Source organism: Motacilla alba, chromosome 1A (assembly GCF_015832195.1).
Source record: "Motacilla alba alba isolate MOTALB_02 chromosome 1A, Motacilla_alba_V1.0_pri, whole genome shotgun sequence".
In the NCBI taxonomy this organism is placed as follows: Eukaryota; Metazoa; Chordata; class Aves; order Passeriformes; family Motacillidae; genus Motacilla; species Motacilla alba.
In genome coordinates this window covers 19,679,113-19,702,289 of record NC_052031.1, presented here as the reverse complement: position 1 = coordinate 19,702,289, position 23,177 = coordinate 19,679,113, and the positions used below count along the sequence as shown (strand labels likewise).

Sequence of the window (23,177 nt, the reverse complement as noted above, 5' to 3'; positions counted from 1 at the left end):
GTTAATATATTTATTCTGCTGGTATGATGTTACCTTGATTAACTGAATAGTATTTATGGAATTTTAGATTTTAAATATTCAACACAATCACCTGCAACTTCTCCAGCAGATACAAAAATAGTGTAATAGGGTAATGTATTCAAGGAGAATCCTTACTTGTGTTCATATTCAAATTGAAATAACAGCTGATCACGGTACAGTTGAAATCCCATACAAAATTAAAAATAGGACCTAAAGATGTGCTGCAACTGTCTCTCTTTTATAACAGTTTGATCCTGAACTGGTTCTTGTCTCCTCTGGATACGATTCTGGAATTGGTGACCCTGAAGTAAGTAACTTGTGGGCTTTGTGTTGTCAATCATGAATCTATTAGGAAAGTATTCCTACTGTTTTAATGTCCTGTGATTGCTAAGAGAAATTCACCTTAATCAAGCTAAACATACATGCTTGAATCTTTAGGCTGACCCAAGTTCATTAAATATTCCAACAAGACCTCTAAAAACATATTATTCCATATGTGTAACTACTGTGTTGGTTTTTTCCACCTTCCTTAAATGCAGTTGGTTCAGCATTCTGTTTGATGTAATGAGAGGCAAGTGTTCTGGTATTCCATCTCAGACTTGGGCACCTCAGATTGTTTGTTTGTTCCTACCAGTGTTTTTTAATAAAGATGTCATGTCTTAAAATTTTTTCTTTGGTTTAGGGTCAGATGAATGCCACTCCTGAGGTTTTTGCCCACCTCACCCATTTCCTGATGCAGTTAGCTAATGGAAAGCTGTGTGTCATCCTAGAGGTAAAGACTTTTGAAATGTACTCTCAGGGGAAAGGTCTTTGTATTAGAGCCATTTAGGGCAAACTAGAAGCTAGCTAGCTTCTTAACAAAATAATTTCTTATTTTTATCATTCTTTTGAGTACCAGGAATGAAAAAGGACTAAGATTTGACAGCACACTTACACTATAGAGTTTTGAAACAGAGGAGCATATGCTCATCATTCAAAAAAACATCTTCCACAAATCTGTTCAGTTCTTGTGAACAGTGATTAGTCTACTGCTCTTGACAGTCCCAAACTCATTAAAATGTATTTAGTGAATAGGCTGTATTACCAATGTTTTTACAAGTGTTTCTTACTCCAGGAGATTTATAAAACCTTTTACATAAATACACTCTTACTTAGTAATGGAACACTTAGAAAATTCCCTCTTTTTTGATTTAATGACTGTATGCAGGCTCTATAGGAGCTCTTTTTTATTCTTCTTTTAAACAATGAAAATGTTTTCTCCTTTTGAAATCTAGACTTCAACTCCCTATTTCTGCTGCATGGTAGAAAAGTAGTGGCTTTTCAGGTAAATTAGTGTGTGGAAATATTGCTGCCAACAAGGTCTTCAAGAGTGAACTGTATATTAATTGATTCACATAACCTTTTGTTTTGCATGATCTTTCTTCAGTCATCCTTCTCTCTAGCAGGTTATTATAGATATTTTTGTCTATTAGCTGAAGTGCAAGTAAGCATTCACTCCTACCACAGATGGTGTGACTGCTCCATAGGTGATAGATGGCTTCCTGCATGTCACCTACCAGTCTTAAATCCATCTTGTTCTCCAGATTCTGCCAAACTCTTAGGCAGCCACATCTTAAAAGTGTCAGGCTGTGGGAGATTTCTCTTGAGCAGCCATTGTAGAGGACAGTGATAGCATTTGCCTTCTAAGGAATCTTCCACAAGGACTGTTGAAGATGGCATGCTGTAGATGGGAATGGAGAAGGCATGTGTTTTTATGGCAAAGTAATGCCTGATTTCTGAAGTTACTTGAACTATGATAAAGTGACTTCAATCATGGGATGCCAGTGAAGCTCAGCAGGTGGCCACTAAGTTACTGATTTCATATTGAAAAATCATTGACTTAGATACACTTGCATATATCTTCTGTTTCTGTAAATACAGATATATTTCAAAAGGATCGTTTATCTTTTCTGTTGAAATTCAGAGAGATATTAAAAGTACTTGTCCCTTATTTGACACAAAATACTTTTTAGGGTGGATACCACTTGAAATCATTGGGTGAATCAGTGTGCATGACTGTAAAAACTTTACTTGGAGATCCTGTACCTCAAATAACTGGAGAAATGGCACCTTGTCTAAGGTAAGCATGTAAAGAATTTTAGAACAACTAATGTGTTTTTTAAAGAGACTAAAGACATGCATGCTTTGAGCATTTTGCTGAAGTAAGGTTTTAATATGTTAGTGTATAATATATTATTTTCTACTTTGGATAACTTGCATTTTTAAAAAGTCCTCCAAGGTACAGTTTTATATACTTTTGTTTCTGAAATTACTTCAAGTTTTGATCTAATAGTATAAAACTATAAGCCATTTTATCCTTAGGCCTTGTTATCCTATAGAAATCCATCTCACTCAAGGCTGAGATAATTCTGCTGTAAGCAAGGTAATACCAGTTATCTACAGCCAGTATTTGGGAATGTATGCAAGTGCAAGGATTAGTGCTTCAGACCCCAGAGCCACTGCAGTCACTGTAATACAGCAATAGCTGGGGCAAGCCTTTCTCTCATCAGTGAGAGTTGATGCTATGCAGAGCCAGTCTTGATGAATTCTTGTGTTTCTGGAATTTGGAGCATCGAGCCCTGGGGTGCAAAAGCACTTGACTAGGTAGAGCTGTACCAAGATAATTAAATTTCAAGTCTAACTTCTTTTTAGAGACACTAAGACTGTGTATGTACAGTGGTGGGACCTGACCTAGTAAAGCATTCTGGACACTGGGCCTGAATCACATCTAAAGAGTGTTGTTCTCTCTCCCTGTCTGCACTGTCTCCTCCACATCTCCATGTTCTGTCCTCCATCTTTCTCCCAGCTCAGCAGCTGTCCTGTGCTTTTTCTAGCAGAAATGCTCCTCATGCACTTTGGTGGCAGTACATCCCCGTTGGCTGTGTTAGTTAAAACTCAGAGCTTGGATCAGTCAGGGAAGCAGTGTGCATATACACAGATTGTGGGCTGAGTTTCATTTGGTAAACTGATGGAGCAAAACTGGTTATTTTGCTCCTAGCACATCACATAAACCCTCTGTGTCCTCTTTTTCTTCTCTACCAATTGTGGTATCTCAGATTGCTGTCATCCTGTGTCATAGAGAGTTGATTGCATACTTATGCAACATATCAGTCCAGCTCCTGACCACCTTACAAGTAATCTGCAAGTACACGGAATTTCTTCTGGATTTAACACAACCTGAATTATGTTTGTATGATAGCTGATGCAATGGGATCATTTGCCCATAGTGCTGCAAATACCAGTGATAATAAAAAGGAGACTTCAACACAAAGAATAGCAGGGTATGTGATTTACTTATTTCCTGAACAGATTGTCATGCTTTTGAGTCAGTCTAATTAAATCTTTACATTGTGTAGATAAAGTCTCTTGGCAAGACATTGACAGACAGGACACATTTTTCCTGATCTCATACAGGTGTGCTTCCTCCAACAGCAGGGTTGGGAGTTCAGTCAATGTGTAAATGTGTGTACATGCTGTATGTGCTCTTCACTTTTCTTTTTTGACTCTTTAATCTTTTCAAGCAATGTACCTATTCACTCTTGTTCTGTTTTGGATTCTTGGAAGAAATCAAAGTTTGTTCATTTTCAGTTGGATTTTTTGGTTTGGATTTTTTGTTGAGGTAAGTTATGATTCCTCTTATGATTTTCCTTACTGCTAATACTATTTATCTGGTTTATTTTTTAGTGCTATTGAATCTATTCAAAATGTGAGAGCAGCACATAAACCCTACTGGAAATGGTTGGCTTATGAAGGTAGTTTCTCTTCATTCAAGCAAATATTATTGATAAATGGATTTATACAGAAATTGAAAATTATTAAAATTAATACCAGTGGACTAAACTATTTGAACAAGCAGTTATTCATCAAGTGACTGATGAAGCAGTATGAGGCTTCATTTGAGGTCCTGTCTTCAGCTGGTCTGAAAAAAACTCTCTGAAGCTGGCAAACATCTTGCCAAAAAGTAGCACTTTGATATCTTTGTTTGAGGATGCTGTTTTCTTTGTCAAAAATAGGGGCGTAAGCTTCATTACCATATATGACCTTTCACTAGATGAAAACAAATGTAGTAGCACTGAAGAAATAACATCTGTGTCAGGAAACATTGTAGCTAGTGCATGGGAGTAAATATGCATACTATGAATACTGGTGGATTCTATTTGTGAATAAATATATCCAAATATTAACACATTGCTTAGAAACTAATACCTGTGAAATCCATCTTTCTTTTTCTCTAGATACATCATTTTTACAAAATTTGAGCACCAAATCACCCTTTCTAAAGAAGTCTAATTCAAATCCTTCCACGGAAGATGAATCTCAGATAACTAACAACAGCAATAGTGTCAAAGTAGAAAGGTTTTTGGAATTGCACATGAAAAATATTCTATTTCCAGTGCCTCCCATCAAAACAGCAACAACTGGCTTTGAAAGTTCAGAACATTTTCTTCCTGAACATGTTCAGCTGGTGAAAGAAATGGATGAAACAGAAATAAAAGCTCTTGTCAGGTTGGTCCTATTTATTTTATTTTCCACAGAAGATGAGAGGTCTCTGTACAGACTATCATCTAACTCTGTGCCTGCCATGGTCATCTTTTTGGCCTTAGTCTACTCAGTTACAGCCAGAATTTCTTCCTTGATAAATAAAGACATTTGTGTTTTATAGCACTCATAGACTGAAATCCCTTAAAGAAATAATCAAAATACTTTTTCTCTTTAAATCTTCCAATAGAGAGAGGGCAGCTAATGCAAATGTACTCACTTTTAGCTGGAAAAAATACCAAACTGCTCTGATTTGAGAAATGCAATGTTTGGTCTTGTCTTCATCTAATTTTGACAGAACTCTGTTTCCTGAATATCATCAGACATTTTTGCAGAATGGAGACAGGTTTAGGGAGATGAAGACTGTCAGGCACCAGTGTTGTCATCTTCCTGCTAGAGCAGGTTTCTGAGAATCAGTGTGTAACACCTATACAAAATGTACTTCATTAATACTAACTGCAAAACACTTTATCAGTGTCTTCTTAGAAGACAGTATTGCCTCTAACCTAGTTTTTATTCATGTAATTTATTTTACAGTGGCTTTTATGCAGACCTTGTGAAAGAGGACAAAACTTTGCTCTCTCTTGGCAGTATGTTTGTGATCCTGGATAAAATACTTAAGAAGGAGGTAATAATATACTGCCTTGGTCTTGGGGGTAGGGTTAAGTCGGATTCCTCTGATTTTTTGCTTCTACTATGTTGTTACCCAGACACTAGTTACTATTTATCTCCCAAGTCCACTAATCTCAGCTACAATGTGTTTGGCTTTGAGAGTGAGCATGCAAGATGAGAAAAGGACTATTTAGGGATAGCTGTTAACCCAAATCCATCTTTCGAATCATCTTTGGGCAGCTCGTTGTCCAGGCTTTCTGTAAGTATGATTATGAGTCCCTACTCTGCTCTCAGACTCACAGGGGAGCCAGGCATTAAGTCCTCCAGTTAAGGGGAGCAGAAGTTGCTGCATCAAGCACCAGTAAGCAACAGCAGAAATCTGAAGAAATGTCAATACTTTTCCTGTCTCAATGTGCAAAGCTTACACAGTAAATTTTGACTTACATGTGCGTGCACACATGTGTGTGCATGTTTGGTGGTGTTTTCAACAGCTCTGCTGTATGCTCTGATTCTGAACAGAGAAATTCTTGTTCAGTATTTTGATTCTTGCAGGGTCAGGAATGAAGAGAGGGCAGGCTTAGAGGGTACATCTTCATATTTATGTGTAAAAACTGGGATGAGCATAGAAGAAGAACTGAAAACAAGTTTAAAACATTACATCATAATAAGTCACTCTTCCTTTGAGTGAAAAACTCTCATTAAGGTACCAGGCCTGCAAGGAAGAGTAACCACGATGGTCTCTTTCTTCTAAGACATCTTGCTCTTGGAAGTCACATGTGAAGATCCCAGGGACAAATTTCTGACATTATAAACTGCACACAGCTCCAGGAGAGCTATAAATCTATAGATTTTAAGAAATGGTTACTGGTAAAAAGAAGTAGAACTTTTAATGAGTTGCAGATGTAAGTTAACTTTTTGTGCTGACAAAGAGGAGGAATGAGGAGGAAACATACATTTTTGCTTAGCTTTTATGTAGAGTTCAAAGCACACACCACAAATGAACACTCAAGGGTTGACTGAGTAACATGGCAGTCGTATTTTCCAGAAAAGAACAGCTTGCTTAGGTTAAAGGAAGAGTCAGAATATTCAGAAACAACCTCCTTTTCATTGGCTGTATTTTTCTGCACGGTTTGCAGACTATTCTAGAGACCCAGCAAACATGGCCTTCCCCTGGAAAAGCTGTTTTTACGGTTGCCTTCTGGTATAGCACCATACTTTTGAAATAATAGTGCAGTTTAGGGCATAGTAATCAAATATGTCCTTTCTGTAGAAAAGTAATACAGCTGTTACACTTAAAAAATGACATGATCTTTTGCAGCATTGCTTCTGAATGGAAAATTTATTTTGTAGGTGTGTAATGGATTTGCAGCATCACCCACAGCTGCTCTTTCTGCTGCTGTTGCACTACGACATTCTGTTCGTTTTGGATTTCAAAGGTGAATTTGAATGTTTGCATTTAGAGCCCTTTGACAACGTGTTAAAATCAAATACTAAGTGTGGCAAATATGGCAAATTGCCTGTGAAACCTTGATTTTAAAATAAATAGCATGCCCACACACATAGCATTTTCAACATGTAATCCAGGTAACAGTTTATATGCCAGCAACAACCTTTTGCCTTTCCAGAGGCAAAAAATTTATAAGGATGATGGTTGTGCTGGCCTGCTCTTCCTTTGTCAGATTTCTATTGGCTTTGGCCTGGGGACAATGTCTTGATTTTTGTTTTTCCTCCCCAGTATTTGATGGAAGAAATGGGGTTCCCTTGAGCTGTCCTAAATGTGTTTTATTTCTACTTTTAACGGACCAAATTCAGTATACATTCTTTTTAATGCTTCTAATCTACACACAAAGTTTTATACAAATTGCACTAACTGAAAAAAAAATTACTTGTAAATATATGTAAATTTTCGTTTCTTGCAGAGTGCTTTGTGTATTTGTTGGAGACATGCAGATGATACCAAACACAGAAGATGGGTGAGGCCTCCCTTTGTTAGGGGTACAGTCCCAAGGGCTTTCTGAAGGTTCATAGGTGTCTATGTGTGGTGAAATCTGCACTAAGGAACCAGTCATGAGCTGACATTTATGAAGTTTAGCTTGAGACATAATACAAAACATCCCCAAATACATCTTCAAAGAGAAATGGTTGTCTCCAAATGCTATTTCATGCATTTGGTGGTAAGTTTGAAGTGTAATCCTTCTGTATTAATGGAAATTTAGACTGTTATTGAAAATACAATGTAATAAATAAGGCAATTGTTAATTAAATAGAAGACCTGTCTCCCCTATAACTGCAGGAGGCACATATTGCTGATGCAGAGTCCTTATTGAAAGTCTTCTTTAATATATAATTTTTTCCACTTTCCCTTTTTCTTAAAAGTAATTTGCCAATAGTCTTAAAAAAGATTTTTATAGAGATGATTAAAAAGATATTTTTAAAAATCCATAAAAAATATTTCAGTTTTAATTGTTTACATTTTGGAATGTACTAATGCAAATAGTGATTTGCTCCTGTATTATGAATTAGTATTTAAAGAATGATGAAAGAAAATATCCCATTTTTATCCCATTGGGAAATAATTGGTTAAATACTCAAGTGGGGTTTTTGTTTACAGAAAAATCCTTGTCATAAACGTCTGTGAGAAAGAACAGTCTAAAAAGACCAGCTGCAAACACTATGTTTCTCTAAACTGGAAAGAGGTAAGATTCACTTTCTAGAAACAACATAGGAGAAAATTTTTTAAACAGAAATAATAGAATGTATTTAGAAATTTATAAAATTACATTGAAAATTACACCTCTTACTCCACTTTGAGCCTTTGAAAATTTTTCCTTCTTTTTGCCCTTGCCAGGTTACTACTCCTTCCCAGAGCTTTAGAGTTTATTAGAATGCCCAGTTGATTAGAATGCACAGTTCATCCTCAGCAAGGCAGGGTTACACTGCAAAGACACTAAGGAAAAGATGAATAATCCTGCATGTTTATAATAAAAATTGCTGGGAAAATAGATCAGTATCCTGTTTCCTAGCACAATCAAAAACTGTGGGAGTCACCTTTCTGTTTTGTTTTGTATCTGGAAATTCGGGGCATTATATTTGTGCTAACCCATTTGTTGTTGTTGTTGTTGTTAAAGGATGCTGGAGGCAATGATTTCTTTTCTGCTGTACTTGGATTCATTCTTCCTGTAGCATATAGTTATCAACCAAACCTAACAGTAATAGCTGTTGGACCAAACAGGAACCTTGGAATAAATGGGATTTCTCTGCTTGTTGCTTTACTACGAGGACTAGCTGAGTCTCGGGTTTTTGCTGTGATTGAGGTAAGAAGTGGTGCTAAGCCATGGCACTTCCAAGTGTCTGGCAGAGACGCTGGTAAGAACTGCTTCAAGCTGCCCAGTAGAAAATACTGGCTGCATTTGTGCTGTCTTTGGTAGCCCTGAGCTCACAGCACAAACTGCCCGGGGTTCTGTCTGTCCCGAGAACAAGGCACAGCTGCACACGGAGCTGTAGGCAGCTGTCGCAGCCTGCAATGGAGAAGCCGAGGCATGAACGCAAGCCCATGGCTGTGTCTGTGGACCATAGATGTTCTGTCAGTTTGCCACAACTTCCATTTCTACCTGGGATCCACAGCTCACTTGTCTCCTGGAAAGAGGCACTTCCTGTCTGTTAAATCATCTGGCCTCCTTCCGTCAAATGTGATTGAAAGCAGCCTGCTGTTCTGTTCATAGCAGACCACTAAATTTCCTCTCCTCTCCCTGGTGCTGTGCTTTGTGACACACAACTTCCAGCCTGCAGAACATAAATCAGAAGGGCACATATCCTTCAAGTGAACTTAATTGGAATAATATATAATTGAGGGCCAGAGTACCCCAGCTTTGTGTTTCAGGTAGAGAGCATGAGAAAGAAAATAAAATATGGGGACTTTTCCTAGGCTTTTTCCTCATTAAGGATGCCTAAATTTAGGAGTTACACTCACTGACACTGATCTATCTTCCATGAATTTGTCTAATTACATAAAGAACTCAATTTCCGCTCTTGGCCTCTCCAGCATCCTGTGGTTGTGAGTAACACAGTTTCCCTGTGTGATCTATGAAACAGTAACTTTTGATTACTTTTGTGCCTTCTAGTTCTTCTGCAATGAGAAACAACAAAAAATTGTTCATGTATGCTTCCTCTAATCTGTTCCCCAGCAAGTACCCAATTAAAGCCGTGCTATTCATTAGGCTGCCAATTAAGTGATTTTTGACATAATTTATTCTGTAGTTTTCTCAAATGTTGTTTGTTTTTATTTACAATGCTGATACATAAATTGGCTAAGCTAAAATAATTTGTACATTGATATGCAGTATCCAAAAAGAATGTATTTGCACATCATATGCAGTATCCAAAAATAATGTATTTGCACATTGCTAATTAGGAGTATAAAATGGAGAGAATTACTGATATTCTGAAGTGTAAACAATAAAAGGATATTAGGAATGCATGCTAAAAAAAATGATACTTTTATCAGGTAGCTCTATAACAGGATCATGATTTTCTAATGCATGTGCATGGCTTTTTAGAGTACTTGAAAAAATGCTTCTTTTTCTTAAAAACAACATAGTGTTACAGTCTTCCAAGTATAATCTTCATATAGCATCAACATTTCAAATCCAATTTCTGCAAGGAAATGATACTCATTTACACTGTGACAGTAAATTTCTTGAATAAGGTAAAGATATTACTATTTTCCACTCACAGAAAGTAAATGATGCATGAAGTAAGCAAGCTCCATGCTCCCCTTAACCTCATAATATTTCCTGTCCTTAAGCCAGCCTTATTTCTTTTCAGTCATAAAGGAAAAAGTGAGATTCTTTGTCCATTTGAAAGAAACAAGTTTTACAACAGATTAAAATCAATTTACATTTTTCAGAAAAAAACCTCAATTTGAACACATTTTTATTTGAAAATGGGAGGTTGCTCATTCTTGCCACTAATGCTAGCAATTCAATTACAAAGCTTATTTTAAAATATTTCATGTATTACTGAAACAAAGAGAGCTTGGCTCACAGGGGCATTTTTTCTTCCTAATTAGGACACAGAGATAAGTTTAATGCAAAGTGTAGCCAAAGCATTAGTGGGTGCTTCTACACCTCCTTTTGGAATTTATGTACCTCCTACTCAAGAAAAAGTAAATAAAATAAAAGTGTTAAGAGACCAGTTTCAGCAGGAATGGAAAATGCTTCAGTGTTCAGGTAAGTTGTCTGATTTTATCTTTAACTCTTATATACTGTAAATTTCTGAAAAGATGATATATAAATACAGCTGGGTCCTGTGTGCCAGTGGGACATTTAAAGTCAGTGAGACCAGATTGATCTAATGTGCAACTCTGAATGCTTCTAATTCTGCCACTTGAGCTGGAAAGCACCACATTTCATAGCATAGCAACTGTACCCTTGGGACTTTGAATGCTGTTACTCCAAAATTTGGAATGAAACTACCAAAATATGTGCTTAAAGGATGGGTAACAGGATGTGCCCTGGCTCTGATTGCTAATGTGCTTTCTGAATATAGTGCCAAACCAGATGATATTTTTAAATGTTTAACTTGTCCACCAATAACTCAATAATGATTAGTCATGCTGCAAGTACAGTTGCAAAGAGCTGAAGATCAGGCATTGCATTTGTAGAGGAATCAGCCTAGGCAGGTATGTATATTTCAAGCATACTTATCTAGAAAAATTTCTTGGCTGAATGACTTCTGTTTTTCAGCAAAAAAAGCAATTATTCAGGTAGGTGTCTCCAAAAGAAAATGTCATTCCGTCTTTCAGAAGAAATGCCCAATACCAGGGGTCTGGTTCTAATAAAAATATTCTTGTGGGGTCAGGAATTGTGGTATGAGCTTGATTAATAACTGGTTTTCTTACTGCTGTTCTTTTCAGTGAAGGATGGGATTTCCAGAAATTGATTTCACTTCAGAATCATTTTACAAAGAAGAAGAAAAGGAAAATATGAGGACTTCACTTTGCCCTCTTTTTGAGCATAAATTGTCAGTAAAATAACTCCAAATCTCCAGAGACTTCGTGTGGCCTAAGGCTACATCATGTAAATTCTCGAAATTAAACAAACATCCCAAGGCAGTAGTCATGATATGCCTTGTTTTGTTGTATTCCAGGTATTATTTAGGGATCATTTTCAAGAGATTTTTTGCTATTGTGACTTCAATAATTTGACCTTTTGATTTCAGACACTTCAAATGATGTTTATACTGGTGTTCCTACTGGGCTCAACTTTATATGATGCAGAATAAATAAATCTGTCTTTGTGGTTGTCTTTTTTAATTCACAGTGCTTCCCTTCTCATTTGTTTTGGTTTTCAGATATTGCTGGAGGGGAAATGATACCCATCCTTGAGCATTTTGAAATTAAAATCTCTTTCAAAAGAAAATAAAAGCTATATTGAAGATTTTTCACAAAGAAGGGCTGAAGAGCATTAAGATGTTCTGTTTCAGTTTAGAGTTTCTTTGAACTGACCTTTGAAGTCCAAAAAGGTATTTAAATTGGAAACTGGCCCATGGCCCAACTTTAGCTCCAGCATTTTTCCTAACAGGATATTTGTTTCCTGACAGGAGATTTTGCCATTCTCCCCTCTCACACCGTCTCGCAGTATTTTAATGAAAAAGCATTTTCTGAGTAATAGCGCAGTTCTTTCTCCTTTCCCTGCCTTTGTTCAATGGAATTCGTAGTGTTTGAATCACATTAATGTTGCGTTTTGATATGTATTTTTCTAAGCCTTTATTAAAACACAAATTAAGAGAGGAGACAGTGTCCTGTTAATAAATTTGTTTGCAAAGGCCTTTTGCAGTTCCCTCCCGCCGCTCGGGCCCGGCGTGGCTCTCTGCTTTCTGGCGCCAGCGTGTTGTTCTGTGTTTGTCAGCTGAGTCGCCAGCGTTTGGGGTGAGCAGCGCAGGAGTGGTTTAAATTCACGAACGGTCCGACCGGCGTTTTCCGTATCGCCGAGGGGTCGGAGCCGCTGCTCTGCGGCGGGGCCGGGCCCGGGGGGCGGCGGGGCGGGGCTGAGGGGCTGCGGGGCCGGGCCCGGGGGGCGGCGGGGCGGGGCTGAGGGGCTGCGGGGCCGGGCCCGGGGGGCGGCGGGGCCGAGCCCGAGGGGAGGCGGGGCGGGGCTGAGGGGCGGCGGGGCGGGGCCCGCTCGGCGGCGGGGCGGGCCCGGTCGCGCTCGGGTGACGTCGGCGGCGCCGGGAGGAGGTGGCGGCTCGGTCCCGCTCCCGCTGCCCGGGCAGCGCTGCAGGTACGGCCCGGGAGGGGCGGGGGCAGCCCCGCGGGGCGCTGCTGCTGCTGGCGGGGGGCTCGGGGGGCTGGCGCGCCTTGCTGGGGCCCGGCTGCACGCTCAGGGTGAGCTCCCCCGGGGCTGCCCGCACCCCGCCTCTCCGGGGTGGGCGCTCCCGGTGCCCCAGGGATGGCGGGTGCCCTCCAGCCCAGCCGTGCGGCCCCGCGGCTGCAGGCTCCGCGCGGGGAGGGAGGTGGTGGATGCCTCCGGGAGAAAGGGAGAGGTGCTCCCGCAGCAATCCGGGATTGGATCAGGACAGTCTTGTCTCTTTTATGTCAGTCTGCCCAGAAAAATTTGGCATCTGGAATTAAGCTTCCTGCACCATCGTTTCACTGATGATAAAGGTTAAAGTGGGTTTTTTGTAGCTCGTGTCCTAAATGTGTGGGAGGTCAGTTGTCTTTTCTTTTGGGCTGTCTCAGTTCAAGTTAAAGCATACTCACCAATTTCTTATACACCTTATGAGCTTCTTCCTTCTCCTGATATTTTTCAGGTCTTCCTTCCCATGAAATCAGAGACCCAGACTGTACCTGCCAAAACCTGATAGTTTCATTTGAAATGGAGAGCATTACGCAGTTGTTCAATGACTTGTGTGAAGCACACCTGACAGGTTTGCCATGGAAGGTTCACTTAGGCAGGCAGAAGATCAGCAAGAGAAGGGCTAAGCAAAATTTGAAAAGGGTTGCTTATAATGCCCTGTTCATGAACCTTTTTCAAGATGAGGCTCGCAAGCTGCAATCGAACGTTTCCAGACTCCCAGTGAAGAACAAAATTTTGATGCTGTCTTTCAACTTGAGAGTCGCTGGCCTAGGTGCTCAAGCGGATAGACTGGAGAATCTTGTGGAGGAGCTGGAAACAGCTGAATGTTTACCATTTACTGAACTTAATTCTGTCTTAGATCTCTTAGTACAGCTTGCTGGAACAGGTCCTCCTCAGCTGGTACCACAAAAAAAGGACTATTTTCTGAACAACAAATACGTTGGGAGGAATGTCAAATACCAGGGTTATGATTATTATGATGTAAGTGTGTTTGAAGCTGACATACAGTCTCTGATAACAAATGAAGAATGTCAGTTCAACGACACAATTCAACAGACACTTCAGATAATGGAGGCTGCACCTGGCACTGGACTCCCTGCCATGGGGCTGTTCTCTCAGAGCTGTCCTGCTGGGGACAGGTTTGAGAAAGAAACACGCGTCTCGCTCTTCGGTGCCCTTGTCCACAGCCGTACCTACGACATGGACATCAAGCTGGATTTACCACCAGTGCCTGACAATGCAGATTTGTCTGGACTTGCAATTAAAGTACGGTATCATTTGTTTTGGTCTAAGGAGTGTATGCATGCTTTCATGTGTCACTTTGAAACTGTAGTTTAAAACGTAGGTGATAGTTTGATTGTTGATAGAAGCATACAGCACTGGAATTTAAGATGAAGCAGGGATCCTTTCCTTTGCAGAGGACCAGATAAGCTTTTTGGAGATGTATAATAACAAAAACCTTGGTCTTGCCCTGTAGCTGTGTCAAAACCCATCATGTGGCCATAGCCTTTATAAATTCAAGCCATCAGCTGTACCCATACCCTCCCCACCCTAGCAGCCTTTTGCTTGCATTTTTGCCTGCTTCGTCTGTTGAGCTCCTCTGCATTGCTTGCTTGTCAGTGCTCAGACTGACTGCCTGAGCATCCCTGTCTGAATGTATGTGCTTTGCTGTTCAGATTGCATTACCTAACTTGCTGTATTGTTGTCTTGGCTTGTTATATCTTAAAGCATTTTTATGGGTTTTTTTTTTCCAATTGAATGGCCTAGTTCCTATTATCATTTTACTTTTTCAGTGTGTACAGTTTCTACTGTATCTTTTTTCCCCTTTTGCTGTCCATTCTGTTTATTTTTGCTGGCTTATTCTTGTAGAAGTACTAGATACACTTTTAGAGTTTTTCTTCTTTCTTTTCATTTTTACTGTGTGTAGGTAGGCTTACTCATAGCCTACCTCATCTTATTCCATCTTTTACTAAAATTGACAACAGTTCTGCACATATGGCTCCCGTTGAGGGGGAGTTGGGGATGTGGCACATACACTGTTTGGACACTTACAGATTTTCTGCATATGAATTAGGGAACAAACTATGTTAGTCATAGTTAACAAAATGTTTACAAATTTGAAGATTCGTGGCCTGGATCATTTGCCTGGAGCAAATGGTAGAGCAGTATGATTGTATTAATGCTACATAATGTTGAATATCCATACCAGAGATTCTCCATTTGTAGAGCTATATGCTTGCAAAACATAAAAGGTTTAGAATTTAGCACCAACAAGTGTAATATATTATTTAGAAAGTGATTTGTTTTTTATATATGGCCATTAGTACCTATAGATACTCATCAAATTAAAAGAGTGCCTACAATAAAAACTTAAAATTGATGTAAAGGGAGGGTAGGTGGGAGAGGTCGGGTCACATAGAGTCATTTGGTCACGAATGATAGCAAAACATCTTTTTCATTAACAAATGTGTCTTCAGTAAAATGTTTTCATATCTGACATTTGAACTCTTTCTGACAGGTTCCTCAAAGTATAGACCAGTCAGAAGATGAGGGATTCCAGTCAGCATCCAATCTGACTCCTGATTCTCAGTCAGAGCCAAGCATGACTCCGGACATAGACTTGTGGGATGCAGTGCTTACATATGGACCCAGCAAACGAAGATGTTGGGAAAGAATTGGATAGTATGTGTCTGATCTTACTGGTTAAACTTGCTATCCACCATATGCAAATGTGTGAAGGTGCATTGCATCTTAATTCCACATGACCTCAGTACAAATAGTGAAATGAGCATATCTAATTCACAGATTTCCATACACTGCATAATAGGGATAAAGGAATAAAAGTTCTGGGATTTCAACAAACTGGTTCTTAGAGTGCTGCAGTTTCACACGAAGAGATAAAATCGCCTTGGTCAAAAAATGAAGGGATTAGGAAAATACTGTTTGTGTGAAATGCAGCATTTTTCTAACTATTGTGACTTCTTATATGCTATGCAATTTGTCTCAGTATAAAATGATTCCGTATTTCCAGTTTCAAAAGAGAAAGTGGTAATGGTAGAGCAGTAGAAAAATTAAACAAATATCTCCCAGTATTTTAGAGTATTGTATTCCTCTCCCCATCCTGTAGACAAACAAGAAAATTATAACAGATTTCTTGGTGGTCTAGTTAGGCTTGTAGTTCTTTTGGCTTTCGAGTAGAAGATGCATCTCCTGAGGGAAAACTCTCTGCAGTCCTGTTAAGGGTTCCTGGCTCCCCTAAAATGGAAGATAAAAGAAAAGGCAGGTATGGCAGGTATCCTGACATTTCAGATGGACAGTGGTGTGCCTGATTCTTGGAGAAGCTTTGCTTTGTATGTTTTCTGTAATTTTAAATAATAATGTAGTGATGTGCTGTTGCATTGTTAAACAGTGTTTTTTCATCTCTGAGCCTTAGAAGCTCAGAAAACTCAGAAGTTCCCTGTTCTGATGTTCTGATTTTTCAAAGCCACTGTAGCCCACTTGAGCTTTTTTTTCCCCAGAACAAGACAGTTTTTCTTGCTGCTATTTAGACTGCAAGGGTCTAACTAAGACTCTTAGAGTCGTATGACCATATGCCTGACAGATTTTGTGTAATACCTGCTACTAAAATTCAGAGTTTTTGGAAGAATTGGAAATAGAAGTTGTTTTGGAGGGGATGATAATCTTCACCACAAAGAGGTAAAATGTGTTAATAGAAGTTCATTCTAGCACTTTGAGCGTATTTCTCTTTAACTCATTTGAATATTAGCGTTAAATGAACCATGGAACTATGGCATGTATTTGCCTCGTTTTCCTAGTGTGAAAACTGCATTAGGGAGGGCCATAAAAGCAGCTGGTAGTTCTCTGTCAAGGATTCTGTCTCTGAACTGATGGTCAAATTATCTATGTATTTGTTCTCTGCGCTGACTTTGAGCTATTGACTGAATGCAAATTCCCTTAAAATGTATATTACAAGTATATTACTGGTAACTTTTCTGTGAGGAATTTTGTCTGTGCAAAACTCTGAAATGCTTTTTTCTTCCTGTATGAGATGTGTTTCCTTCTTTTCACATAATCACCTTGTAATGTTGTGTTTACTCTGACACAGCCCACCTGGTAAAAAAGAGGAACCATATCTTACTGAAGCTGGGAGAGAAGCTTTTGACAAATTTTATAAACTTCGAGAAGGGGAATTGCAACTGTTTACTAGTACTGTACTTCAGGTCCCTCAGCTTGTGCTGGTGAAAGAACCTGAACTGGTTAAGGATGTCTTGAATGTCCTCATTGGTGTGGTGTCCACTACATTTTCACTCAATCAGGTAGGGAAGATTTTTATCTGCCCTTCCTAGTCAAATCTTTTTGTTTTTTTCCTTCATAGAAGTTTCCTCTTCAATACATTCATTTCTGCTGAGAGCTTGCAGTTGTGACTAGTGTTAAGAAGTTGAATGTTGCCTAATGTCAACAGGGCAGTATTTATATATTGCAGTAATTATGTTACTGGACTAGGCTTAGAGTATTTATAGTTCTCTAAAGGGAAAATACTTTTATGAGTACTTGAAAATAATTGTGTAAATAATTTTGTAGAATTGGATTTTTTTAAGGAATTTAGTAGAGTCTTATTCTGTATATTTGAAGGCATTATTCCTACTCCTACAATTTTGCTACAATTCAATGTTTGTCTCACTGTCCTAGCTATAGAGTCTCAGTCACCTGAGTATCTAAACTGAGAATTTGTCTGCTATTATTTCTGTGTGTTAAAATTTTGCTATTTTAAATCAGAATACAGCTCTGAAATAATTGAATCTGCCTGCCTTTTCTTTTTTTTTCTTCTCCCTATATCCTCTTAGGCTGCTCAGTCATTTGTGATAAAGGAGGGGGTGTATGTATCTGGAACATCACCAGAGACAATGCATAACCTGCTCTCAGAAGTTGCAGAGTATGGGACCTATTACACACGGCTAAGTCGTTTTTCTCTTCAGCCGGTTTTGGATTCCTCATATAGCAAAGGACTTGTGTTTCAGGTAAAACAATTGCACTAAATCAACTGGATTTAATGGGCCAATTATCTGAGGTAGAGAAGGTGACTGATTTCATGTAAAGCTGGAATTTCTGCATTCTGCAAAACTGTAGAGTATTTTTAGTGTAGTGCTCCATCCCAGGTCAGCAAGGAGCAGTGCTGCTGTATTTAAATCACAGCTCTCTGTGCTGAGGGCTTGCTTGTACTGAAACATGCAGTAAAATATCTTTGTTACCCTTTGTTTACTCATATTGTTCTGTTGTGGACTAAAGAATTATAATTTTTAAATGCTTTTAAAACATTATTTGTTTATACAGAAAGATGTATAAAATTAAAACACAAGAACTTTCTTAGTACACTCTGTATATATATATATATATATGTATGTATACATATACAAAATATATTTTTCAAAAATAAAAACTGAGGTAGAAAAATAGGGTATTGAATAGCTTTAATTACTTTTCCTTGGTTCAAAATTAAGTGCAAATTTTCCGTGTTGGTCCTCTGTATATTATATTGAGCTGTATGTACACTCCGTAATGTCGAGTGATTTTTTCTCTTCCTAATGCATAGAATTAAGTTAGGATTAGTTATGAAAACCTATTCATTCTGAATATTTGATTTACAGCAATGTTATTAAATTTCTGTTAAGAAGGTCTCTCTGTTAGATGAAGTTCTAGGTAAGTGTTTTGCAGTATCTGGTTTAGGCATGAAAGTAAGGAAGCAGGTTTCCCTGGGTTGGTGTCGTAGAGAATGAGGAGCTCCTCAAAAGACAGGTCAAAGAATCTGAACCAAGATGCTTTATTTCACTGTGCATGGCTGCAGACTCTATGCACTGGATGTGTGGAGAGAATAGGGGAGTCATCTGGCTCATTGCAATGTCTGAAGTTGCACGGACCCTCACTTGCCCCTTACTTTGGTGTTCAAGTCTCCCTTACCTGCATATGCCATTTATTTTACTAAAAGGTTTGTTTTTGTGCTGATGTAATCAATGAGAGACATTGATAGACTGTTAACAACTTTCACAGTAAGACTTTAAATACTTTCTGTTCATACCAGGCATTCACAAGTGGATTGAGAAAGTATCTTCAATATTACCGAGCTTGTGTTTTGTCAACACCTCCTACTTTAAGTCTTCTAACAATCAGCTTTCTATTCAGAAAATTGGGTCGTCAGCTGAGGTAAGAGAATGGTGTTAAATGTTTAAGCTTTTCCTTGCAGAAAAAGTGCAATCTCCTCATATACCCTGAAAAAGCCCATATTACATGGGTATTCTTATTTAGTCTATCAGTATTTTTCCTCTGTTTTACCTTTTGTTTTTGTTTTTGTTTTTTTTTTTTTTATATCCATCCTATTTGAAGGAAAACTTACAAGGTCTTTATACTCAGTTTCTTTGTTATGCCTGTAATCATTCAGCAGATACAGATAAAGTTCATCACTGATCTTGGAGACTCCTGGTTGAAATTTTTATATTTGTTTTAATACTGTTTTTTAGGTATTTAGCTGAACTGTGTGGCATAGGAACAACGGCACTGGGGATCAGTGGTGGAGCTGGTGCTTCATTTCCTACGGTGATTTTTTTGTTTGATATTTTTATGTTTGTTCTGGGTTGCAGTGTTAATATTCTTCATATATGTTGGATTTTACATTAAATACTTAGTGCTGGTCTCTCTACTAGTAAAGCTATGATCCTGGACCTCCAGTTAAAACACTGTAGTCCTTTCTCCAGATACTTAAACATTTGGAAATTTGTCCGGGGTTTTCAATTCCTGAAATAAACAAAGGGCTCAAAATAAGCCTTCTAGTCATGTGAATCGAACTCTAAACATACCTGTCTCACTCTAGAAATGATAAAGTGAGCTTGAGGTAACTTGCTATGATAAAGTGATCTTAACTGCAAGTAGATGGAGGAAGTGAGGTGAATCTGCCTTCTGTGTCTAGTGAAATATGTCAAGCCATGTATTTTTGTTATTAAAGTTGTTGTGAAGTGTGTTGCCTGATGTTAATATATTTTTGCATTTTTAGGGTGTTAAATTGCTTTCATATCTGTACAAAGAGGCTCTCAATAATTGTAGCAATGAGCATTATCCAGTTCTTCTGTCTTTGTTGAAGACAAGCTGTGAACCATACACAAGGTGTGTCCATACTATTCTCTGCATAATTGGGTTTAAGAATTATGAATTGGTAGCCTGGTGAGTAACTCTGCGTGTTTAACAATGGCTTTCAATATTTTCAGAAAAAAATACATGTCTGTATATGCAGTATATATTAAAATTAGTTAATTTGCTGTTCTGTCCCTCTTAGCTCAGTAACAATATAAGGGGTTATGTGTGGCTAGATTAGTAAATAAATATGTGTAAATAAGAATTAATTCTTGCTGCTGGTCGTGGAAATTGAATATAAGATTTGGATAATTTTTTTTTTTTTCTCATACCTCAGTTAATATCCTGAAACTGGAAACTGACAAGTTTCTTTTATTGTACAAACTGGGGAAGTTCATGCTTTTTTCCACTGTGTTTTTGTTGTGGGCTTTTTAGTAAGCTAAAATGAATAAAATATATGTTGTTCATTAAGTACATGTAACTAACTGGTAATAAGAGTAATTAAAAATAGAGTTCCTTGGATTGCAACAGTTCTGTTAAGCAGTGCTCATCTATTTAAAAATTATTAGTTTACAGACATCTGAAGAGATGGTCAAGTTTTTAATAGCTATTTACAGGAATTGTAGCTGTAGTCCATCATCAGTTTGCAATGTTATGTAATAGATGTAAAAATACTTAGAAGAGAAAACAAAAGTCTTTCAAAATGCTCTAAATTTAAGATTCCTCCCATGGACACCCTTCTTGTGTTTTCTTCCTTCTACATGAAATGATCGTCAGAGAAATTTAATTTCAGTTTTACCAGAAGCCTCACTGAAATATCTTCACAGCTCTTACCCTGCTATTTATAGAAGGAAGTCAGATTTCTGAAATACCAAGGGCATCACATAGAACCTAAAAAAATCTGGATTGCTGCATGGATTCCTAAATTTGCTGCAAATATCTATTGAAGCATCAGTTATACATGATGAGGACTACCCTGGAAGAAGGCCTCTATTATCTGCAAAAAGTGTTACCTGCTCATTTATTTACCTGAAGGAAATTAAATAATACAAGTTGTTGCTCAAATAAATCATAGAAGCATCAGATTTAATAATTTAAACGTGCTTAACTTTTTGCATATGACCCTGAAGTTGAGCAGTGGTTGCTGTGTTAAATGTTTCCTCTTTGTTGCACAGTGTTAAGTAAAAATTAAAAAAAAAAAAAAAAAATAAAATCTTCCAGGACCTCTGAGCCTTTTTATCTATAGCCTCTGATTGCATAAAAGTAGTGGGTTTTTTATTTCCTCAAAAGTTTGGCTCACATGAAAATATGAGCATGAAAAAGCATGAATAAATATGCCAAAATAGTAGTTCTCATCATTGCATGTATATTAAAAATGCCTCTGAGTCTGGGAAAAAAGTGCTTGGTATTGCATCTTTGTTTTATGCCCGTTTAGTTTCTCTCTGCTGAAATTACCTCTGTTTAAAACAAATCCTTTCTGCTTTTCTCTTGCTGTGCTCTTGATGTGCTGCAAAGTTTTCTATAAATTTTTTATATTTATTTAGTAAATTGATATGCAGGAATAAAATAATTGTTTTAATTAGGCACTGTTCTCTTATCTAAAGTAATTATCACTAAAATGTTCTATAAAAATAGTTTAAGCAAAGTGTAGAGCCACAATTTCCTGTATATTTAAATGTCAGTGTCACAGCATTTAGTTGATGGCTTTTTTATCCTGCCTCTATCTTGTGTCTTTTGGCATTTTAAAGAGCATGCTAATTCCTTGGTTATAATAAAGAAGGGGATGCAAGAGGATTGATTTTCACTGTTGTTCAATTTTTTTTTCAGATTTATCTATGATTGGGTATATAGTGGTGTGTTCAGAGATGTTTATGGAGAATTTATGATTCAGGTGAATGAGGATTATCTTTGTTTCAGAGGTACAGTATATCTATGGAGCATTTCTAATTTATATAATTTGTGTTGTTAATTAAATAACTAAAATACATACTTCCATCTTTTTGTTACACAGATAAACATTACTGGACTCATGGTTATGTTTTGATTTCAAAAGAAGTGGAAGACTGTGTCCCTGTATTTCTTAAACATATTGCTAATGATGTATACATATGTGGGAAAACTATAAACTTGCTGAAGTTGTGCTGTCCTAGGGTAAGTTTTGGGTTGCTTCCTTCCTCTTACATTACTCTCTAGAGCAAGAGTCTAGGTTTTTAGCAAGTTCACTCCTTTATCAAAACTCAGTATTACGTAAGTAGGATCATGAAGGGCAGTTATTTGCTCTCAGACTTGTGAGCTGATTATTCACTCTACTTTCTACCACCTGTCTGCAGAAATATATATTGTAACACCATCAGATTTATTGTATACAATGCACATGGTGTACTTTTTTTTCTTTGTATTGAAAGCGGAAATGTTTTTGGCATTCAAACAAGTGCCTTCCACTTCTTGCACTATTCCTTTTTGGTTTAAAGCTGCCTCACTTTTACCAGGTCATGGCTCAGTTCTGCATAGTTCTTTCAGCTTATCACTACACTTTCAAAAAGTGCTTAAATAGTTCTGTATATTGGTATTGTCCTTTTTAAGAAAAACATGTTCAACTACTTTGTGTCTTCCCTCTTCTCTCTATATGTCCGAAGATAGAACAACCAGGGAGGTGTCTAAGGTCTGTAGACATTCCCAGGTAGCTGGTATTCTCCCTAAGATCAGAGCTGCTCAGTCTCAGCAGAGCAGAGCAGTTCATTATCAGCTGTGCAGTGTCAGGTATAAGCCTAACACCTCAAGTGAAATAGATCCTGTGTGAAAGTTTTGTCATGCCTTGAAGCAGGACTAAGTTAAAAAAATTTATAATGCGAATCCATAATATGAAATGTTACACTTTTAAAAACGTATGTAATAGGAAATTTCTCATTTTTCAGCATTATATATGTTGGTCAGATATACCTGTTCCCCGGATTTCAGTTATTTTTTCCCTTGAAGAACTGAAGGAAATAGAGAGAGATTGTGCAGTGTACGTAGGTCGAATGGAAAGAATTGCTCGGTATAGTTCCATAAGCAAGGAGGAAAAGGTAAATGAATAAAGGAACAAATACCTCATTATGATTTTTTTGTAAATAGTCAATTTTCATTTTTGTTATAAGCTCTAAAGAATTTGTATTTACAGTCAGAATTTTTTTCATGGGTAAATTGCAGTTTTAATTGCAGCAAATAAAAATTATTAAATAATAAAATTATTTAATATGGCTTTTAAAAGTATAGGTGGTGTGTTGACATTTTTTGGCCTTTTCATATATTAAATGAGTGTTAGATTTCCATCTTAGTTCTTTACATTAGGAGATTTGTCCTCTTACTGAAAAGACTGTTAGATTCTGATTTAACAAATGAGATCAGCTAATTAGTAACCAGAGAAGACTATTTGTAATTTCCATAGCTAATTGTTTTTTCAGAATATATTGATTACAAAGATATTTTGGCCTTCAGATTCCATCAATTTAG

At 37.7% G+C, this 23,177-nt stretch overlaps 1 protein-coding gene across 1 annotated transcript in view; it reads left to right on the top strand.

Moving 5' to 3' along the window:
• The window catches only part of TUBGCP6 (tubulin gamma complex associated protein 6), a 39,089-nt gene that overhangs the window by 4,694 nt on the left and 11,218 nt on the right, over positions 1-23,177 (top strand). The window contains exons 10-30 of the mRNA XM_038153270.1: positions 269-328; positions 704-793; positions 2,034-2,140; positions 3,745-3,812; positions 4,296-4,566; positions 5,137-5,227; positions 6,562-6,647; positions 7,131-7,184; positions 7,823-7,907; positions 8,340-8,525; positions 10,280-10,439; positions 13,021-13,832; positions 15,085-15,248; positions 16,672-16,882; positions 17,411-17,584; positions 18,643-18,764; positions 19,079-19,154; positions 19,609-19,718; positions 21,513-21,604; positions 21,697-21,836; positions 22,601-22,750. Of these exons, the coding sequence (XP_038009198.1) occupies positions 269-328; positions 704-793; positions 2,034-2,140; positions 3,745-3,812; positions 4,296-4,566; positions 5,137-5,227; positions 6,562-6,647; positions 7,131-7,184; positions 7,823-7,907; positions 8,340-8,525; positions 10,280-10,439; positions 13,021-13,832; positions 15,085-15,248; positions 16,672-16,882; positions 17,411-17,584; positions 18,643-18,764; positions 19,079-19,154; positions 19,609-19,718; positions 21,513-21,604; positions 21,697-21,836; positions 22,601-22,750 (3,309 nt within the window). The remainder of the gene's footprint in view (positions 1-268; positions 329-703; positions 794-2,033; positions 2,141-3,744; positions 3,813-4,295; positions 4,567-5,136; positions 5,228-6,561; positions 6,648-7,130; positions 7,185-7,822; positions 7,908-8,339; positions 8,526-10,279; positions 10,440-13,020; positions 13,833-15,084; positions 15,249-16,671; positions 16,883-17,410; positions 17,585-18,642; positions 18,765-19,078; positions 19,155-19,608; positions 19,719-21,512; positions 21,605-21,696; positions 21,837-22,600; positions 22,751-23,177) is intronic.